This window comes from Triturus cristatus, chromosome 1_2 (assembly GCF_964204655.1).
Source record: "Triturus cristatus chromosome 1_2, aTriCri1.1, whole genome shotgun sequence".
Lineage (NCBI taxonomy): Eukaryota > Metazoa > Chordata > Amphibia > Caudata > Salamandridae > Triturus > Triturus cristatus.
Genome location: NC_140580.1, coordinates 74,802,415 through 74,822,610, shown reverse-complemented (window position 1 = coordinate 74,822,610; position 20,196 = coordinate 74,802,415). Strand labels below are relative to the sequence as shown.

General features: G+C 43.7%; 1 protein-coding gene across 1 annotated transcript in view; it reads left to right on the top strand.

The window, feature by feature from the left end:
- ACADSB (acyl-CoA dehydrogenase short/branched chain) overlaps positions 1-9,464 on the top strand; it is a 226,382-nt gene extending 216,918 nt beyond the window's left edge. The window contains exons 10-11 of the mRNA XM_085601734.1: positions 7,339-7,438; positions 8,921-9,464. Of these exons, the coding sequence (XP_085457860.1) occupies positions 7,339-7,438; positions 8,921-8,991 (171 nt within the window). The 3' untranslated portion in view covers positions 8,992-9,464. The remainder of the gene's footprint in view (positions 1-7,338; positions 7,439-8,920) is intronic.
- The last annotated feature ends 10,732 nt before the right edge of the window (positions 9,465-20,196 follow it).

Genomic DNA, 20,196 nt, shown 5'->3' with positions numbered 1-20,196 from the left:
GGTGACGCCGGTTCCATCTCTGGTTCCGAGGTCACCAGCGTCGAAGGGCTCTTCGACGCATGAAGGTTCTCTAGCTCCTGCTATGTCTCCGACGCCCAGGGAGTCATCCCCAAGCCTTGTGGCTTCACCTGTGCGGGCGCCGTCCGTGCACAGGTTCAGCCTCAGGTGGTTCTGCTTCAGGAAGGTATGGATCCATATCCTTCTTTTCCTGTTCCTGGATCAGACTCTATGCATTTTCTTAATGCGATGTTTGGCATGTTTGCCAGGGCCTCTACTACATCTGGTGCGCCTTCGGGCCCCGTGGGTCCTTTGGCCTTTAACTTGGATTTGCCTCACCACTATGCTCAAGCACCCTTTGTGCCATTCTTGCCGTCGACTCCGGCTTGGCATTTCCCAGCGCCGAGGTCTTCTACTCCGGCTCCGCGGACTCCTTCGGCTGTCAAGTCGGCGCCGCCTCGAATTCGATCGACGCCGAGGTTTGAAGCTGAGGCTCCTCCATCGACGCCATTGATGTCCTCACCAGCGCCGAGCTTGGCGCCGCCGACACCGATTCTTAAATAGCACTCTAGGAGAGAGGCACAGACTCCTTGAGGAGGAGGAATATGCACAGGATCAGGAGGTGGGAGAAAGTGTTGAGTCTGTGGACGAGTTTGAGGGCTTACAGTGGGTTGGATACTTCTCCTGAGTATGATCTCTCATCCCGAAGGCTGGAGTATTACAAGACATTGCTCCTTATCACGTAGTAATAAGGAAGGCAGCTGAATTGCTTGATCTGCAACTTCCCTCAGCGGAGGTAAAAATCTAATATCCTTACAGAGGTTCTTAATACAACTTCTTCAGCCTCTGAGCTACTGCTACCCTTTAATGATGCCTTAACGAAGCCTATAATGGAAGTTTGGCAGTAGCCCTTGTCTGCTCCTGCAGTTTCTCGTTCCATCTCAAGAGGGTACAGGCCTTCTCCTGGGGATGCGGCTTTTCTGTCTTTGCATCCATCACCAGAAAGCTTGGTGGTTCAGGCTTCTTGTTCGAAGCAATCTTCTGGTTCTTTCCCTACCATACCTGGTGATAGGGATTCTAAAAAAATGGAGCAGGCAGCAAAGAAGGTATTCTCTTCTGCGAGTATGGCTCTGAAGTCCACTAATGCAACCTGTCTTCTTGGGAGGTATATCCATGCTCTGATGGATTCAGTCAAGCAGCTCGCTCCAAAGTTGCCTGAAGAGGATCGGAATAATTTCTTGGAGGCCCTTTCTGATTCTCAAGCTGCGGCCTGTCAGGTGATACAATCGGGCCTGCACACTGCTGACTCTGTGGCTCGTCTGATGGGGTCTTCTAAGCTTGGCTTAGATTGTCCGGATTTTCTCCTGATGTTCAAGCGACTCTGTGGATTTCCCCTTTGATGGGTCAAGACTATTTGGTTCAAAGGCTGACTCCCTTGCAGCGTTTTAAGGATATCAGAGCTACTGCAAGGTCTCCGGGCCTCCAGGTGCAGTCCCGGGGATACGGCTACAAGCGGTATCGTGGTTTTGGAAGAGCTGCTTCCTTGCGTGGCCGCCAGCAGACTCCACAGGGCCAGCAGCAGCAGAATCCTTAGTACAAATCGTACAGCAATCCTCCTCCTCCTCCACTCTTCCTCCCGCCACCGTTTGTACTTCAGGAAAGTAGTTCTAGATCCCCCATCTTAGAATATATTGGTCCGGTAGGGGGTCGGGTGTCCCACTTTCTGCAAGATTGGAAACTGATCACTTCAGATCGTTGGGTTTTAAATCTTGTAGAGAATGGGTACGCCCTCCCTTTTTTTAGAGTTTCCTCCTCCTTACTCTCCTCGCCAGGGTTTGTGTTCAGAGGACCACTTACTGCTTTTGCAGCAGGAAGTTCTTACCTTGTTACAGAAAGGTGCGATAGAGGTGGTTCCGGAGCAGGAAAGGGGACAAGGATGCTACTCCCGGTATTTCCTGATCCCCAAAAAGGTCAGTCGATTAAGGCCGATCTTGGACCTCAGGATTTTGAATCTTTACCTCAGGCAGGAAAAGTTCAAAATGTTGACCTTGGCTCAGGTTCTTCTTGCACTGCAACAGGAAGACTGGATGGGGTCCATCGATCTGCAGGATGCGTATTTTCCTCTTCCCATCCTGAATTTGCATCGGTAGGATCGCAACACTACCAGTTTGCGGTTCTTCCATTTGGTATGACTTCCGCACCTCGAGTCTTAACGAAGGTGATGGCGGTGGTAGCAGCACATCTCGGAAGGTCAGGGGTTCCTGTTTTCCCCTACCTGGACGACTGGCTGTTGAAAGCAGAGTCTCCGGAGTTGGTGTTGCGACTGTTGTTCAAGTTGGGTTTCTCAATAAATGTACCCAAATCTCACCTGGTGCCTTCTCAGCGCTGCCTGTTCATAGGGGCAATACTGGACACTACTGTGTGTGGGGCATTTCCGCCTCCGCAGAGGGTTGTCGACATTCAGGAGATGATTCCTTTGTTTCACGCTGGAGCGATTGTTCCAGTCCTGAAGGTTCTACGCCTGCTCGGTCTGTTCGCTTCCTGCATACTGTTGATCAGTCATGCGTGCTGGCACATGAGGGCCCTCCAGTGGTGTCTCCACAGGCAGTGGTATCAACACAATGGAGATCTCGGGGAGAAGGTCAGAATCTCAAGAGAATCTGCAGCGGTGTTGACTTGGTGGGGTGTGCAGGGCAACCTGTCTCAAGGAAAGCCCTTTCAGCTTCCTCCACCTGTGACCACAGTGATCACGGATGCCTCCACTCTAGGGTGGGGTGCTCATCTGGGGGATCTGGAGGTCATAGGTCTTTGGTCTCCAGAGGAAAGGTTGCTTCATATCAACCTTCTGGAATTGCAGGCGATGCGTTTGGCACTAAAGGCTTTCCTTCCTTCCCTTCGCGGTCAGTCGGTTCAGGTCCTGACGGACAATACTACCGCGATGTGGTACATCAACAAACAGGGAGGTGTAGGGTCGTATAGTCTGTCGAGAGGCTCTGCGACTCTGATCCTTGGCTCAGAACCATCAGATTTGTGTGTTTCAAATCATCTAGCCGGTGTGCTGAATGTTCGTGCAGACAGTCGCAGTCTGCATTATTCGGCCGATCACGAGTGGCGACTTCATCCAGAACTGGTCCATCACATCTTTCAGAGGTGGGGGTCTCCTTGGTTGGACCCGTTTGCCACCCACGAGAACGCGCACAGCCCGTTGTTCTGCATTCTCCAGTATCCGATGCAGGGAGCGCTGGGGGACGCGTTTCAATTGAATTGGAGCTCACAACTCCTTTACGCGTTTCCTCCCATACCCTTGATTCCTCGGGTTCTGAGGAAGATTCATCAAGACCGGGCCCAAGTCATATTGATCGCCCCAGATTGGCCAAGAAGGGTGTGGTACACAGATCTTCTTCACCTCCGCTCCGTCTTCCTCTCAGGGCAGACCTCCTCTCGCAGTCGCAGGGGCAGGTTCTACACCCCACCACCAGTGCCTGCGCCTTCATGCCTGGAGATTGAATGGGACAACCTGAGTTCCATCTCCCTCCCGCTGGATGTGGTGGATGTTATTTTATTGTCCAGGCGACACTCCACCAAGTCTGTTAACTCTTCCAGATGGTCTAGATTCGTTAAATGGTGTGAAGAGAGGTCCATTGATCCTTTAAAGGCCCACTTGTCAGATGTTCTTCAGTTTTCGCTTTTCTTGGCCCAGCAGGGTTGTGCTGTGGCCACTGTTGAGGGCTATTTGTCGGCTTTGTCGGCTTTTCTATGTTTGCCAGACCAGCCGTCTTTATTTAAGTCCTCCATTGTCATGAGGTTCTTAAAGGGCCTTACAAATAAGTTTCCTCCCACTCCTTTCAGTATGTCTCAGTGGAATTTGAATCTCGTTCTTACCTTTTTAATGGGTTCTCCATTTGAGCCTCTTCATACTTTTCCTTTGAGGCTTCTTTCTTTTAAAACAGTTTTCTTGATTGCCATTACCTCGGCTAGGAGGGTAAGTGAGCTTCAGGCTCTTAGTTCGAAGCCTCCATTCTTGACCATTCATGCAGATAAGTTGGTTCTAAGGACCAGGGCTGCTTTCCTTCCCAAGGTCCTTTCCATATGGGACAGTCCATTACTTTACCCACCTTTTATCCTCCCCCTCACCCCTCCAAGGAGGAGGAGAGACTTCATCGTTTGGACCCTAAGAGAGCTATCAGCTTTTATTTGGACAGAACAAGTGATCTGAGACTGGATGATCAGCTCTTTGTGAGCTACGTTGGGAAGATGAAAGGCAAGGCTGTGCACAAGCGGACTCTCTCCAGGTGGATTATCTTGTGCATCAAGATTTGCTACGCCTTGGCCAAGAAGGACTCTTCTGAAGGTATCCGATCTCATTCACACTAGAGCTAAGTCTTCTTCTGCTTTGGCTAGTGGTGTTCCTGTTATTGATATTTGTAAAGCAGCAACTTGGGCCTCCCTCCATACTTTTGCAAAGCATTACTGCTTAGATTCGGAGGTTAGGAGGGATGGCCATTTTGCTCGATCTGTTTTGCAAGATGTTTTGGTCTAGTCAGGTGGACACCCTCCTCCGGTAGAGGCACGGCTTTGGGATTCTATTCAGAAGGTGAGGAATCCACAGGCAGAAGCATACATCAGAAGAGCAAGTTACTTACCTTCGGTAACGCTTTTTCTGGTGGATACAGTGTCTGCCTGTGGATTCCTTACTGTCCCACCCGCCTCCCCGTTGTCCACCTGTTTCTACCAAAAAGATGCTTTAACTGTTTATCATGAGTGTTTTTTTAAATATGTCTTAATCATGCTTATGTATTAATAGTGGGAAATGCTTGGTCTATTGCTTTCTCTCTGTGCTTTTATTGGTTTTGCAATTGTGTGTATATATTTTGTATACTACGTATACATGTGAAAATGTGTCAGACCACCCGTTTGCCTCGGTGGCACAGAAAAAATGGGTGGAACTGACGTCAGCACGCCGACGAGTTTTTCTTATGGCTCCGATGACGTCATTCGGAGTCGCGAGCGAAGTTGTGCTATATGACTAGGGGTGGGCGGAATTTGCGGAATTGCGTTACGCAAATCTCCGCGAAACGGTAAAAAATCTCCGCGAACACGCAGAAATTCCGCGAACACGCGGAATTGCTTGTTCGCAATGCTTTTTTCCTGTTCACAATTGCTGTTTGCGTGCTCGGGGAGAAATATCTCGCGAACACGCATTTTGAGATCGCGAACAAGCAAAAATTTCGCGAAATCGCGGAAAGCAGACTTTTTAGCAATTTCGCGTTCTCCGCGGAACGCGAAATTACGCAAATTCCGCGAGCGGAACGGAATTTACCGCCCAGGCCTATATATGACGTCCTCGTCGTGGGAGAGCTAGGAAAGAATTTCCGTGGAATGCTGGCACAGGGGGTAGTCAGAAGGTGAGGAATCCACAGGCAGATACTGTATCCACCAGAAAAAGCGTTACCGAAGGTAAGTAACTTGTGCTTCACATGTACTGCAGGCTGATGCATCACACATTAGAGGTAGGTGTTGAGTTAAAAGCCTTCTGCCTGGTGCACAGAGCTCTGCACAACTTGGGATCTATTTAAGGAACAAATTCCAGATCTAGCAGCCCACCCTTAACAGTCCTCCTGCTTGTGGCATTCCATAGCATAACAAAACCTGGATGGGCGGTCGTTCCATCTTTAATTGGCTTCAAAGTTATGGAACCCCTACCGATCTCACTCAAGACCACAGCAAGTACAGCTTTGTTAAGGACAAACTCAAAATCTGTCTCTTTCAACAGGTGTGGCTTTCTTTGCCTGGGTCTTGCTGTTCTCCCATGTCATTAGCCCTGGATGCTTTTGGGGTATTTTCCATTTTTACAAATTAGATAACGTAACATAACATGGTTTCCAAACTATCGCTTCTACCACAAATCAAACCTAATGGCCAAACAAATCTTCCATATGATAAGATGTTTGGAAGAATTTTACCATGCCTAGAGTTCCTGCAAAATGTCCAAGCTATCGTTAAATTAGTGCTCTCCAACCTTGACTACACTAATAATCCCTATTTCAGGGGACCCTTGTTAATACTCGGGAAACTACACAGGACTCAAAATGTAGCTGCAAGACAACTTCTCAGCCTTCTGACTTGGTTCCACGTAGCACCTGGTCTCTTTTCCCTACACTTGCTCAAGGGTTGCCTCATTGACTGTACCTCCAATTAAAAAGACTCAACCCTGCATTGTTTGAGTCCCTCTTCTATGTCCAGACAGCTACTCTTTGGAACAGAGTGCTTGCTATAATAATGTCTTTTGACTATTGCCTTCAATTCCAGAATGCATTTACAAAAATGGTTCTACCAATCATTAAAAACACAAACTTCATATTATGAGCTATACAGTCTCACACTCTTCACAACACTACAGTATATGCTCTGCTATTTATGTTGCCCCTTTTATGAAGTCTTCTCTAACCTCATGCCACCTAACCAAGCATCTCTCGTCTAGTGCATACTACATCTATCACCCTTCCAACTGTACATTTTCAAAAGCTTGCCCAGGAAATGATGACAATTGCACAATACAAAGCTCCAACACAGTGCAATACAATAGGGTAGCCCAACCTTGCATCTGTCCCTTCTGACAGATAAGTGTTCAGATGGTGGGTGCTATCTCTGATGTGTGCATAAGGTAGGTGTCCCCTCTGTGATATGTACAATGGATAGGAGTCCCACCTGCAAGAGGTGCAAAGGGCAGATAACTATGTAGAGTAGGTTTTTGCTTTGTGACAGGAGTGTTGAGTAGAAGCTGCCTCTGCCCTATATTCATACATACGTGGTACATAGGTTTGCCTTTCTGTGATAGAAGCATAGAGTGGCTGCCCCTGTAAGACTTCTGCATAGGTTAGCTGCATTGCGGTGGTAGTCACTTAGGTTAAGAGCATTTCAGATACTCAGACAAGTTGTTCTGTCTCCTTAAGGATTGGTCCATAGTATGGATATGTCCATCAATAGTTGATGGCTACTTCGGGGATATATGGAAAGGGAAGGTCCACCCTCTGATCACTGCACAGGACAGGTATGTTCTCAATTGCAGTTGGGTTGGCTACTCATTCGATCTGTGACAGTTGGTTTGGATTGCTCGCCCTCTGTAGCTGTTTAGGGTAGCGGTTTCCTCAAATATAGGTTATTTGGTGAGGTCCAACATCTTTAATAGGTCGCAGGATAGTGGTTGTTTCAGTAATAGATACATCAGAAAGGTTCCTCTCTTTCTAAGTGATAAGTACATGCAGGATGGGTTCCACTCTCACAGAACTGGGTGGATAGAAAATGTTTCCCTGTGTTAACCACTTGTTTTGCTTTTCCAAGGTGGCATCTCTAACAGCAAGCAAATGTATTGAGTGGATGGGCGGTGTAGGCTTCACAAAGGATTATCCCATCGAGAAGTACTACCGTGACTGCAAGATCGGTGAGCAACTTCTCTTTTGCTTCTTTGTCCCCTACTATTATTTCCCCATTTCCCCCATCTTTCCTCCGCCTTCTTGTCTACGTCTCCATTTCTATCCTGGTTTCTTTATTCCTTCAATCCATTATTTCTCATCATTTTCCTACTATCTTTAGTACTTCCTGAATTTCCAATCTTTTCTGAGCTTTTACTGATTTCCTTTGTTTTTAGCACCCTTTCCTCCTTTGATCATTTTCCGTTCTCCTCTTCCATCCATCTGTTCCCTTCCTTCTTTGTCACAATTAGCCTTCTGTACCATGCACTGTGTTCTCATAAATGATGTAATTTGAGATGCCATCTCATGTGAATGGTATGATTTGACATGCTGTAAGTTATTTAATATGCAATGGTATAACCAGTGCATGGAGAAAGGGCAAGTTATAGTTAATGTAGTGTGGCAAGTTAGGTGGCAAGATTGTGTACGGAAGTGCGTGACCTATAATAAGTTGAAGGTAATGCGTAAATTATAAATTTAAGTTGGAACTATAACTTTGGAATTTTTAAAGTTTTTCATACTTCAAGTTGGGTTTGTATAGAAATAAATGAAGTTTTCCAAACTATAACTTAGCTTCAACCTTTTTTTTTTTTCTTCATTAAATTAAAATGCTTTTGTTTTGTAATAAATATTTGTATCTATTCTTCGTGTCAAATGTAATTCCGCTTATGGGTTAAGTGGACTGTCGTAGAGTAGAGATGGGATCAAATGTATGTGCATAATATCTCATTGCATAGTCCAGTGGTTCTTGAACTGTGGTCCTAGGGCCCCTGGGGGTCTGCAAAGTCAACTCAAAGGGTCCACGACTGCTTAGAAAATGAAATAACATTAACAGATTAAAGTGTGAATGAGCAAAGAACCAAAATGTAAACATGAAAATTCCAAACGTTCTGTAAAATTGAAGGCTAAAAATTAAGTTCCTACCCTCAGACTGATTTGTCGGAGCAGTCTTTAAAACAGAATATATTAAAGACGATGAGTGGCCTCAATTGATTTCAGAAAAGCTTCAATCTTCCCATTAAAATTTGGATTTTCATAAATGCGTTTATGAATATTTAATCAGGGCAACATATTTCACCTTGAATTCCCACATTGCAGTCTTACCAAACAGGTTTTTGACCATATTGGGCCATCTTGTGGTGACTTGTTGGACGATCATTATTGGCATGGTGCATCTTTTAATGTGCAAATGTCAGGTGTCATTACTATTGTGAAGTGGTCACATTCCCAATAGTAGCTCCCTTCCACAAAGCCAGTTTTCTTGCAGCAGATAAGCCAAATTTTGACATGTGAACTCTGAATTGCGATTAGTGAGCTAAGTGGGTTTCTCGGAGCCTGCATGTATGTTGAGTTTGGCAGTCTCCATTGCTTGAGATTGATACAATTACCTGTATTCTTCTTGCACTTGCTCTAAGAGAATGATCTGTTCTTTGGCTTCTGTCATTTTTTAGGTTCCATATATGAGGGAACGTCCAATATCCAGCTAAGCACAATAGCCAAGTTTATACATGATGAGTACTGAGGAGTCTGCACCGCACAGTCATCGCAGTGAGACGGGCACTGCCTAGTGAATGGGCCCCATCATCGCAGCTCTGCAAGCAGTGCCTAGTACCACAGCAACTCAGCTGAACACAAAAAGACTATAAATGAAGGGTTTGCAAAGGGAGACAAATGGGTGCTTAACTGTATGGACACACAAGCAACACTCAAAAAGAAACAAATACATGAACACATGGAATTACAGTATCTTACGGTGTTGATAAAAGGGTCTTGATGTAAAAGTTTTAGTGTTTTATAAATCATGGCATTATTCATTGTATAGCTCTTATGCATTGTGCACTTGGCTCTCATGAGCCTGAATTGAAAACATCACCCCATATGTTACAATCTGCACTTTCAAAGCTGATTTATCTTATGATAGAGATGAAAAGAGGGGTGCTGTTTGAAGGGGTCAGTAACTGCTTTTTACTCAAATAAAATATTTTTTGGGGTTAATGCATCTGTCTGTGTTAATGTAGTTTTGCAGATTCACGGCCTTTTGCACTATTTTAATCACCTCTTCCCTTGTCTCTGGTTTCTAAGTATAAATGCCTTCTGGCCTTGTTGAGCCACAAAAACTGTCTAGAGAAAGAAAGAGTATTATGTCAATCTTAATTATGGTAACTTAGAAGGAAGGTCAAGAACATAGTACACAGACGTTGAAGGAGAACGACAGTTTTACCAAGAATTGTTCTGAGTGTCAATAATAGGACTAAAAGAAGAATAAAGAGATGACAACAAGAACAAGTATGTCCAGCATCTTGGGATCTGCTTCATAGACATCCACCCCATATATTACCAGTCTCTTCACCAGAAAGCACCAGACGCTTTTATGGTCTGGCTTGACAGTGCATTTGTCACCACACAACTATGTGAGAATCACCAGGAGAGGGCCTTTGGCTCCGCCCAAATGTTGGTAGTCAAGAGTACATGTTTTATTGGACAGAAATTGTGTGCTTTCCCCCAAAAATGCTTACCCTTCACATAGCACTGATCATTTTGTTTATTTATCCTGCTGTTTGAGCTTGAAGTTTCAGGGACACACACATGCAATTGTAATGCTATTAAATTGTCTTAGCTAACTAGATAATTTATTTTATTATTCTTTGGCAGCAGCACCGATTAGAGGAGGCAGTCCTTAACATACATGGATTTTTAGGTTTAGCTTAAAGGTGCATTCATAAGCCAAACCTATTGAAATTTCCAGTGCTTCATGGACAGGCACAATTTTCAATGCAAAGTTCGTCCCATCATATTGAAGTTTGCTCCACTGGCTTTTTCAAGTTGTTTGATAATGGAAGCAGCATGCCTCTGTAAAATAGAAATCTGTTTCAACCCTTATCTGAAACACTGGATTATTAAAACTGTCATACAACAAGCTGCTCTGAAACTTAGGCCTCCATATCCTATTGACTAAGTGCACTTTTCTGTTGGTCACAGTTCTTCTGTCCTACGAAGATTCTGGATCTTCGTTGTTCTGTGTGCATGGCTGCATCTAATATCCTTTCAGACGTTTTTTGGCACCTTAGTCCCTGGCTGTTTCACTTTAGAAGCACGCTCAAGGTCGAATATTTTCAGAATGCCTTCCGAATACAGTCCGTTATCATGGATGTGCCAAAGACCGTTTGACAGTCCTCAAAAGATCAGTTTGTGGGAATTGACGGCAGTAAAACTCAAGTAATTTTTCCTATCAACAAAGACCATCTCATTTCTTATGTGTATGAGCAATTTAATTGTGACAGTGCATCCTTTCAAGCAAAGAGTGGCAATGTCTGTATCCTCTCAAAGGAGGTTGAAACATTCTGACTTTGTCTTTCGGCCCAAGAGATGCATGTGACAGCGTACGTGTGTCAGGCTTGGAGAATGGTACTACAGACTCACTAAGCAGGTGCCTTCTCAGGGTGGCGTTCAGTGCAGATGGAGACTTCAAAGCCTAACAACAACAACATTAAAAGTGCCAAATGTTGTGTATCTGTTCTGAGGTCCTTCAATTTCCGCTTTCCAGGGATTGCCATACTAATTGTCTCATTAGATATTGTTATCTTTAGGATTTTCTCCCACTGCCCCTTTTGCCCATGCCCCTGCTTGAGCTACAGTGATGCAGGAAGAGAATGGTCTTCATGTCCCCTTACTGGCATCATCAATAGTGGTTTCCAAGTATGTTCCCTTGTCATAAGATCCACATTTTAAGTTTCCTTACAGTGTTGATGACCTGCTCTGTGCAAACAGCATCTTATCTTTGCTGAGTGTGACTGCTTGGTGCCGGGATACCAGTAGAATGAACACCTTAATCTTCCTGCACCATCTATGAACACCCCTAAGGAAGCCAAAGAGACCTTCAATTCAAAGACCTAATTCATTTAAAAAAGAAAATAGCTTGCATGTACTGCTTCATCAACGACTTAAGAACATACAAGGAAGTGAAGCGACGCTTTTAGTAAAGACTGGCTTACAAATTTCTTCTGTTCTCAGATATCCATTTTTGTCATTTCCATAAGTAAGGATTGTGTTAAAAGCCTTAAGAAAATGAATCCATCCACCCCACAATAGCTCAGTATAGTGATTGAACTTTACTATAGCACTATTTATATTGCGCAGCCCTAGCTAAGAAGCAACGGAGTGCTGTACATTACATGATGGTTTAGAGACGATCTTGTAGATCGTATACAGGACGTGGAGATTAGTCAAATATATTTCGCACATTGCATATTTTTTCTATTTATTAGGCACAGGGAGCTTATGATTTACCCAGAAGATTTTTATGTTAACAAAATCATGAGTAACAAATTTTCGTTGCTCTTGCAATGCTAACAGTTCTCAAATACTGACATTGCAGGTTTTTTTTATTGGCATCCAATGGAATTGAAAGGGTGTAAGGCTATGTATTGTGTATGCTTACTTTGCAAGTTGACACCGACTTTCCTAGCGTCTAAAAAGTATTTGATTGGAATTTGATTTAAATTGCTTATTCTAGAATCCTGCTAATTCCACAGGGGCTTTGTGGTGCTGTAAAACCCTTAATCAAACACGGAAAACTTAGAATGAAGAGTTAGCAAAAGAGAAATGCCTTTAATTCTTTTCTGAATTGAAAGAATCATTTTATCTGTCTTAGCTGAGCGCTGGGCGCAAAATATCTAAAGGATCTACATTCTTTTTAGGTTTCGCCTGCACAGCACTTGCTCTGTTCTTTAGAAATCTACTGCTTTTAATAAAAACTTAAAGGGACTTACATCCTGCCTGCTCTTTCCTGGCTTCTCATTGGTTCCTGTCCGTGCCACTTACCTTTCCTCCCTTTCTTTTGGCTGTAGCATATTGCCTGCATTTACCAATGCTTGTTCCTCGTCTGCTTCTCCTATCAGTTTCCCACAGCTGAAATACTATTAACATCCGCTTTGGTTGCACTATATTTTCATACATTTTTGCCTTTTACTCTTGCAGCATATTTATACAACAATTTATCACCCGGAGAAATTGCATTATTTGCATAGGATCACAGGATGTTCTGTGGGCTGCCAAAACTCGAACCGAGATCCACAGCTCTTGAGTCAGCAGCTCTGGCCGCTGCACCACATCCTCTCCACTCCTGTGTTATCTGTCAAGGAGCATTTTCCATTTTCCAGACGATGATTGATGAAAATAGCTCTTTTTTCAGTGCATAGGCTAAACTGGTCCAATACCAATGCCTGTTTATTGAAGGGACTTTGAAGAGGAGAGTCCTTTCCGAGTGAAGGAGGCAAGATGTTGTGTAGTGCTTTATTGAGACAGGCAGGGGAGATATATCCAGCATTGTGGATTAAACACAGACATCTGAAGTTCTCTCTGCTGTTAAGCCATGGAGTTGTGTGAACATCTTAAATGAGATGACCTTTATTTTTATGCAAAATCAATCAAATTGCCACCTTCAGAACTTATTGTAATTTTGATTTACCCATCGCCAAATACATATTATTACTTAAGCCAAATTTAGAGATCACAAATATTTATTATAATTGGAACACGTGTCTCTGTTGGGAAGGAATTATTTTAAGACATATTTTAACCCTCGTAGAGCATAGTAGCTTGCACTGCAAAGTGCATAAATATGGGCATGCAGTGATAATTCAGCGTATAACAGTATTCCTAGAGACGGAACCTTATTTGTTTGTCAGAGAACTAGTCCCAGACTCTTAGGCCCTACTGTCTCTAAATAGGGATCTTTGTTGTTTCCCAAGCTTGGTATTTATGTCTTGATAGGATTTAATTTCAGAAAATTATACCTCCCCACCATAGTAGGAGCATGTTGATGAAGACTGATTATGAAAGAGCAATGCATCCACATGACTGAATGAGCTTGGAGAGTGACTGTACAGATAGATTAAAGAGCCGGGAAGGTAGAGATAACCTTTGAGGAACCCCTTGCAGAAATATTAAGGCTGGTGATAAGTGAGCTGGCTTAACTGAGTACATTGAGTCTTCTATAGAGGAAGAAAACCACTGGAAGAGTGATTTTATAAATTCTCACTTATTATGATCTACTGTATCGAAAGCAGTGGAAAAGTCCAAAAAAATCACTTCTGCTCCAGCGCCATCTTCTAAGATAGTATTAAGTTCTTCTGTTACGAGCAGAAAGTCTGAAATGTGTGCCACTGTTGATCACATAGTTGTTTTGACAGCAAGTTGGTCCCCGTCCTCTTTCATTGTTCGCAGTCTTTCGTATTTGGAATGAGAATCCTCTGACTTAAGATTACTCTTTCAAATTAAATATTCCTTTGCCATAGATTAGCACTGAACCAACACTTTGAAGGGCAAATGGGTCAACTTTCAATTTTTTAATTGGATAAATGACGTGGATGAGTTGCATGCTCCACATCAGTCACCTGATAGCTATGGTATTGCCCTGTGCCTGTAATGTCAATCAATCAAATTCTTTAATTGGTTAAAAATTCATAACCATAATAGGTACATTGAAATATAAACATTACAATAATAGATTAAACTTCAGTGCTCTAATTCATAATAAATATACGATGTACAAGAATTCATTAGTACATATTCCTGTCAATGATTTCCTCAGTTTAACAGCAGTTGCAAAAAACTGTCTACAGAGAAGCAAGTAAAAACAGCAGGCAAAGGTTGAAAATACATCAGTGCTGGGCATACGTGCCTAAAAGTCAATCTTTTTAATAAGGCAACAATAAATTTGTATCTCAGACTTCATAAAAGTTGCAAGACATGGTAAAGTGCAAAACATTGGGGGGGGGGTGAATTGCCATCACAGCCACAAGAGCCTAGATGACTATTAGAGTCGCATTTACAATCCACAATAAGCGGTGGAACATATTAAATCTAAAACAAGTGGATAAAAACTGGTGATGGGCATTTAAAACTATCCAAAGATTTGATTTCATTGAAAAATTAGTCTGTAGGAAAACGTGGGCCCTGAATAAAGGTTTAGTGAGCTCTTTCTTCTGCCTTAAAGAATGTCTCCATCTCAAAAAGCTTGTGCAAACCAATAGCAAATCGATCTTCACCCACTTCTCAGGATTGTCAAACAGCTCTCTCCTCCCACATTTTGATGAACAGGTGTTGACATACCTTAACTACTGTATAAAGAATCACCTTTCCAAGGAAACAGTCTTTCAGTGCTAGCTGATCTCGTCCAAATTGTAAGCCACCTGATCAAGGGATGTAAATCAATAATATAATCCTATTATTGAAGGCTCAATTCTTCATGGACCATGTAGTAGGGTACACATTGTGGAACAATCTTCTACAAAATGTATCCTCAATTGCCTGAAGTGAACCAGTTCTCACGTATTCTCATATGTCCCCCCCCCCCTTCAATACATGGTTGCTGATACACATTTAACACAATATAATGTGATTAGTGCCCCTGGGGTTTTCTTGCCTGGTCTTGTTAAGATGATCCTCTTGTTATGTTATGTTGTTATGTTAGGTCGTCTTTATAAAGCGCACAACTGACCCTGGGGCATCTAGGCGCTAACTGGGAGACTATGCTGAGGATGTAAAAGAACTGCATCTCAAAGGGGTGTCCCATTTGGAACAAGAACGCTTTTAGATGTTTCCTAAAGATGATTAACGAAGGGATTTTACGAACAGCTATAGGGAGCTTATTCCAATAGCTAGGAGCTAAATATGAAAAAGCTCACCCTCCGGTGCGGGTAAGACAAATTCTGGGGGCCTGGAGAAGGTCTAAAGTGCTGGATCTAAGTTCCCTACCTGGAGAATACTTAAATAGTTTTTTTTGCAGGTAAAGAGGACCTCTTTCCTTCAATGCGTTATATGTAAGGCAACAGATCTTGAAAAAAGATCTGGTCTTTATTGTCAGCCAGTGCAACTCCCTCAGCAGGGGGGTCGAAGCTGACCCTGCCGGGCGATTCAAAATCAGTCGTGCTGCCGTGTTCTGAATCACTTGCAGTTTAGCCAGTTGAGTTTGTCCCACTTCGGCCAACAAGTCCAGACGGCTAATAACCATCGCCTGGACTAGGGTTCTGCGATGGGGAGTAGGCAGATAGGGAAAGATTTTTCTGAGAAGCCTTAAACCATAGTAACATGAGCTTACTGTCGCCGCCACATGACCTTTCAAGCCCTGATCCAGTTTTAGGCCGAGATATTTTTACTGACTGTTTAGGGGTGGGGGCCTGGCCCAGTTGGATAGGCCACAAGTCATCGGACCAACTATTTATGGCTTTTCCCTTCAACATAACCTCCGTTTTTTCCGGGTTGAGCTGGAGGCAGTTTCTTGTCATCCAGTCATAGATGGATAGCATTCCGGAGGCAAAGCGAACTTTGTCGAGCTCTGGGTTTGGTCCGATGGTATACATAAGCTGAGTATCATCAGCATATGAGATGATCTCAAAACCCAGACGCTCGACTATTTGTGCCAACGGAGCAATGTATTTATTGAAAAGGGTAGGACTCAAACAGGAACTCCCCTATCCAGCAAAATTTTGCCTGAAGCGTATGGTCCCAGCATAACAGTTTGGGTTCTTTCAGACAGGTAATGTTCAAGCCATTTAAGGGCTATCCCATTTATGCCGCAATCCAGGAGTCTCTCCGACAGCTTCGAGTGTGAAATAGTATCAAAAGCAGCGGAGAGATCTAGGAGGATCAGAATAACTGATCCTCCCCCGTTGACAGTTAATCTAAGCGTGTCCGTTACCGCCAAGACGGCGGTTTCTGTACTGAAGCCTGGGCGGAAACCAGACTGTGAGGGGTCCAGAATGTGATTATCCTCCAGATACGAGCTTAACTGTCGGTTGATGATACTTTCTAGGATTTTTCCTAGCAGTGGTAACAGGGAGATGGGGCGATAATTACCCAGAACCAAAGGGTCCGCTGAGGATTTTTTTAATATAGGGCAAACAATCGCCTCTTTCCAGGTCGCTGGAATGGTACCCGTGAGGATAGAGTGGTTGAACATATCTCAGATTGCCGGGGAACACCTAGATGCCAGTGACGCCATGATTTTCGGTGGGCATATATCTAGTGGTGATCCAGATTTAGCCCCCGAAAGGCCTTTAATGACCTCCTCTGGTGTGGCTAGTTCAAAGCAGTTTAGGGAGCAGGCTACTATCATATTCTGCTCCCCAAAATTGTTGTGAAGAAGCTGCTTCAAGAATGGTGGATGAAGAAAAATTCGCGTAGATATTTAATATCTTTTCGCGTAAATAGATAGCCAAGGATTTACATAACTCCTTGGATTCCTGAGGCATCTGTCTGCAGGCTTTAGGGGAAACAAAATCCCGTACAGTACCAAACAAGGTTTTCTGGGAATTGCTTGCATTATCGATATGACTAATAATAAATTGCCGTCTAGCGGCTTTTAGATTCAGATGGTAATTGGACAGTGCCTTCCTATACAAACCCCTATTTTCCTCGGTCTTACTAGTACGCCATCTTCTTTCCAGTCCCCTACAGCTGGCCCTCAGCTTCAATTCCACTGAATACCAAGGAGTGGAGGCTCTTCGTGGAGCAGAATTCACTTGTTTTTTTGGTATGATTGCGTCAAAGGCCACTTCTAAGGCGATGTTGAAAGTTTGGAGACTTCCATAGTTTTGACTGTCTGATCAAGGGAGAAAACCTCATTAAATGCCACAGGAGTGAGATTACACCAGGTCCTCCGCTGGTCATGATTTTGTCTGACGGGCCGTTTTGAACTGTTTTGGCCTGATTGCTGTATATGAATCATGACCATATAATGGTCCGTCCATAAAAGGGGTCTGGGGGATCGCATTGAATCCGGTCTGAATTAGAAAAGACCAGATCCAATAGATGCCCTGCATGATGGGTAGGACCTTTGATTCTTTGGGTAAGTCCCATGAGTTCAAGAGAAGTGAATAATTTAATTACTTCAGAGTCATCCACCTTTTCCCCATGGAAATTGAAGTCTCCCAACAGAAGAAAAGTATTTGCCGCCAATACATGAAGTGCAAGGTATTCCACTAGGTTGTCTGCAAATTTTGTTTTAGGTCCTGGGGGCCGATATACTAAGGCTCCGTACCAGGTATCAGAGGGGGAAACGGAAACTTTGAAAATCCCTAGTTCTAGGCAGTCATTACGAAGCGAAAAAACCCATTTCACCTCTAGATCTTTTTTTAAAAGCAATGGCAATCCCTCCTCCTTTTTTGCTTTCCCGATCCAAATGGATACATTTATTGTTCTCTGGTATGGCCAGAGTAATCCTGGCGTGATTTGTAGGGGATAACCATGTTTCAGTGAAGAAACACAAGGTGGGATCATGTAAGGATGTTTAGCTAGGGATCTAACATTGCATAGAATTTTTTTATGGGACATAGCTCCTGGCTCTACTGTACTGCCCGAGGAGCGGAAACTTCTACAGATACTGTCATTTGAAATTGACAGTTGTTGCAGGTGATAGGGCCTTCCAGCGTAAGGGGAAATGTCTGTGTACAGTTGAAAAAAGGACATTTATTCACTTGTGCCTGTATTTTTATTTGACGTAAGGCATCAGCAGAATAGCATACCTGGGGCAAATGAGCCCTGGGAATGGCAGCATTTCTGGCCTCTGGTCTCGTTTGGGTGCAGACGGGCGTGCCTTTGGCGCACCAACGGCACGCCCGCTGCACGCGTTCGCATCCTCTCTAAATAGGCCTAGGAGCCAAACACTAGTGCGCGACAGCAACTTTCCCCAAGATGTCCGCCCGCTCCCGGAATCAATCAAGTGCGTGTCCTGCTCTTCTCCGCCCAACACCTATATGCCTCTGGCAACAGTTAAAAGGTATGGCATTAAAAGAAGAAAACGTTTTTTATGTTAAAAAGTCAATTTACATACAGCGCGATTGCAGGTGACACTCCCGGCTTCCGCCCCAGGAGACAAACTGCCCAAACTGCTCTTATTCTCAAGAGAGGGGACCAAGCACAGGTACAATAAAAAATAATCCCTAAATAAGGGAAGGTAGAAACCTTGTCTAACACATGCCCATTTGCTGGAAACTGCCTGGTTCTCGTGGATTTTTGACCCATTGTCATCAGACTTGCTGTAATTGGTGGTTAGATGCAGGTCTTCTATAATAGCAACAAATGAATCCACTAACCACTGTTACCCCAGCGTGGCCAATGATAGCATTACTGTGTTGTTCACATACAGTAAAATGGGTATGAAGCGTATCCCTACCCGTGGAAAATCTGCATTGGTCAACAAGAGGGAACGCTCCAGCTTATTAATATATAGTGTGAAGAGGAATGGGGCCAGAATAAATCCCTGATGCACTCCCATCTTAACTTAAAAAGGTTTGGAACAAAAGCCATCACTATTAAAATGAACCACGAAAGAACTGTCCGAGTGCTAGGCTCTTAAAAAGGTCACTATGTCCCGGTCCGACTCCATGGTCCAAAACTTGGCCCGATTCACTCTATCGAATGCGGTTGTAGATCCATGAATGGTAAATGGAGTCAACCTGCCCTCGCAATCACTAGTACTAAGACTTAGACTAAATCCTAACTGCAGATGGGAGAGGATGCCACTCTCCTTCGCCCAGATAGTCTATTAAGAAACACCCTCCCCACTACCTTGCATACTGCCTCTATTAAGGAAATAGGATGGTAACAATGAGGAGGAGCCACATCTCCCTTTTTAAAAATGGGAATGATCACTGGGACCACCACGATTTTGGTACCCATTCAGCTACCACTGCATTGATACTAAGAATCAAAATGGAGGTTCATAAATCTGGGTCACTAAGAAATAGATCTGCCAGAATTCCATCCAGGCCAGGAGTCCTGTTACGGAAAAGCCCCAGAATAGCGTTCTTAACTTCCTCCTGACTAACGGACAATGTAGACCCATAGCAATAGAAGCCTCATAAGAAAAGGTCTCACTGCACATATTATATATCCCTTCAAAGTGATGTATCCATGTCAGCAATAATATGAGAGGTTACTGGACCCTTTTCTGAGCTATTAAAGAACGGGCGATTAACTACTTCCCAAAACTTGGTACTGTTCTCAACTGTGGAAGCTAAAACTAGCTCCTGCCATGCCTGACTCTTAATAAAATAAATTCCTCCTACAGAACTCTGCTTACTAGTTTGTTCACAATCTTGCAATACGCTTTTTAGCCCCTGGGCTACTCTTTAGAGCCTTGCAAAGTGTTCTACATTTCCTTGAGCAACCGTGAAAGACCCTCCTACTAGCAGTATGAGAATCCGCTCAGATAGAGAGGGAGAGCATGGAGCGAAACACCTTCACAATCTATGTGTAGGCAAATAAGACCTCCTGCATGTTTGTAGCCTAACCCCCGCCCTACAATGTTCTAATTCTGAAGCACAGGGCTCTACCAATTGATGAACCAATAAATCTGGGATTACTTTTGGCCAGTTGATTGTTCTCCTTTGCTCAGTAGAAGTTATACCTGGGACACTTTATTTTCTTTTTTTTTTTAACCTGAAACCTGCGATGTTCCAGGTAAGAAAGTTAAAACTGGAATTAAGTGAACCAGAAACAACATCAAATTGGTTATGGACAGCAACCAAGTATAAGTGGGATCTGAGACCTTTATTTCCTAGTCACACTACCTTCTCCAAAGTGCTCACAGGCTCAAAACTATTTGCGGTCTTGATTTTGCAACTGGCTGAGGCAGACATCGGCCTTCCATTTGCCAAAGGAGCGGTAACCAGGATTCCCTTTGGTGGAGAATTACACATGGCAGACATATGAAGTGCGTAAA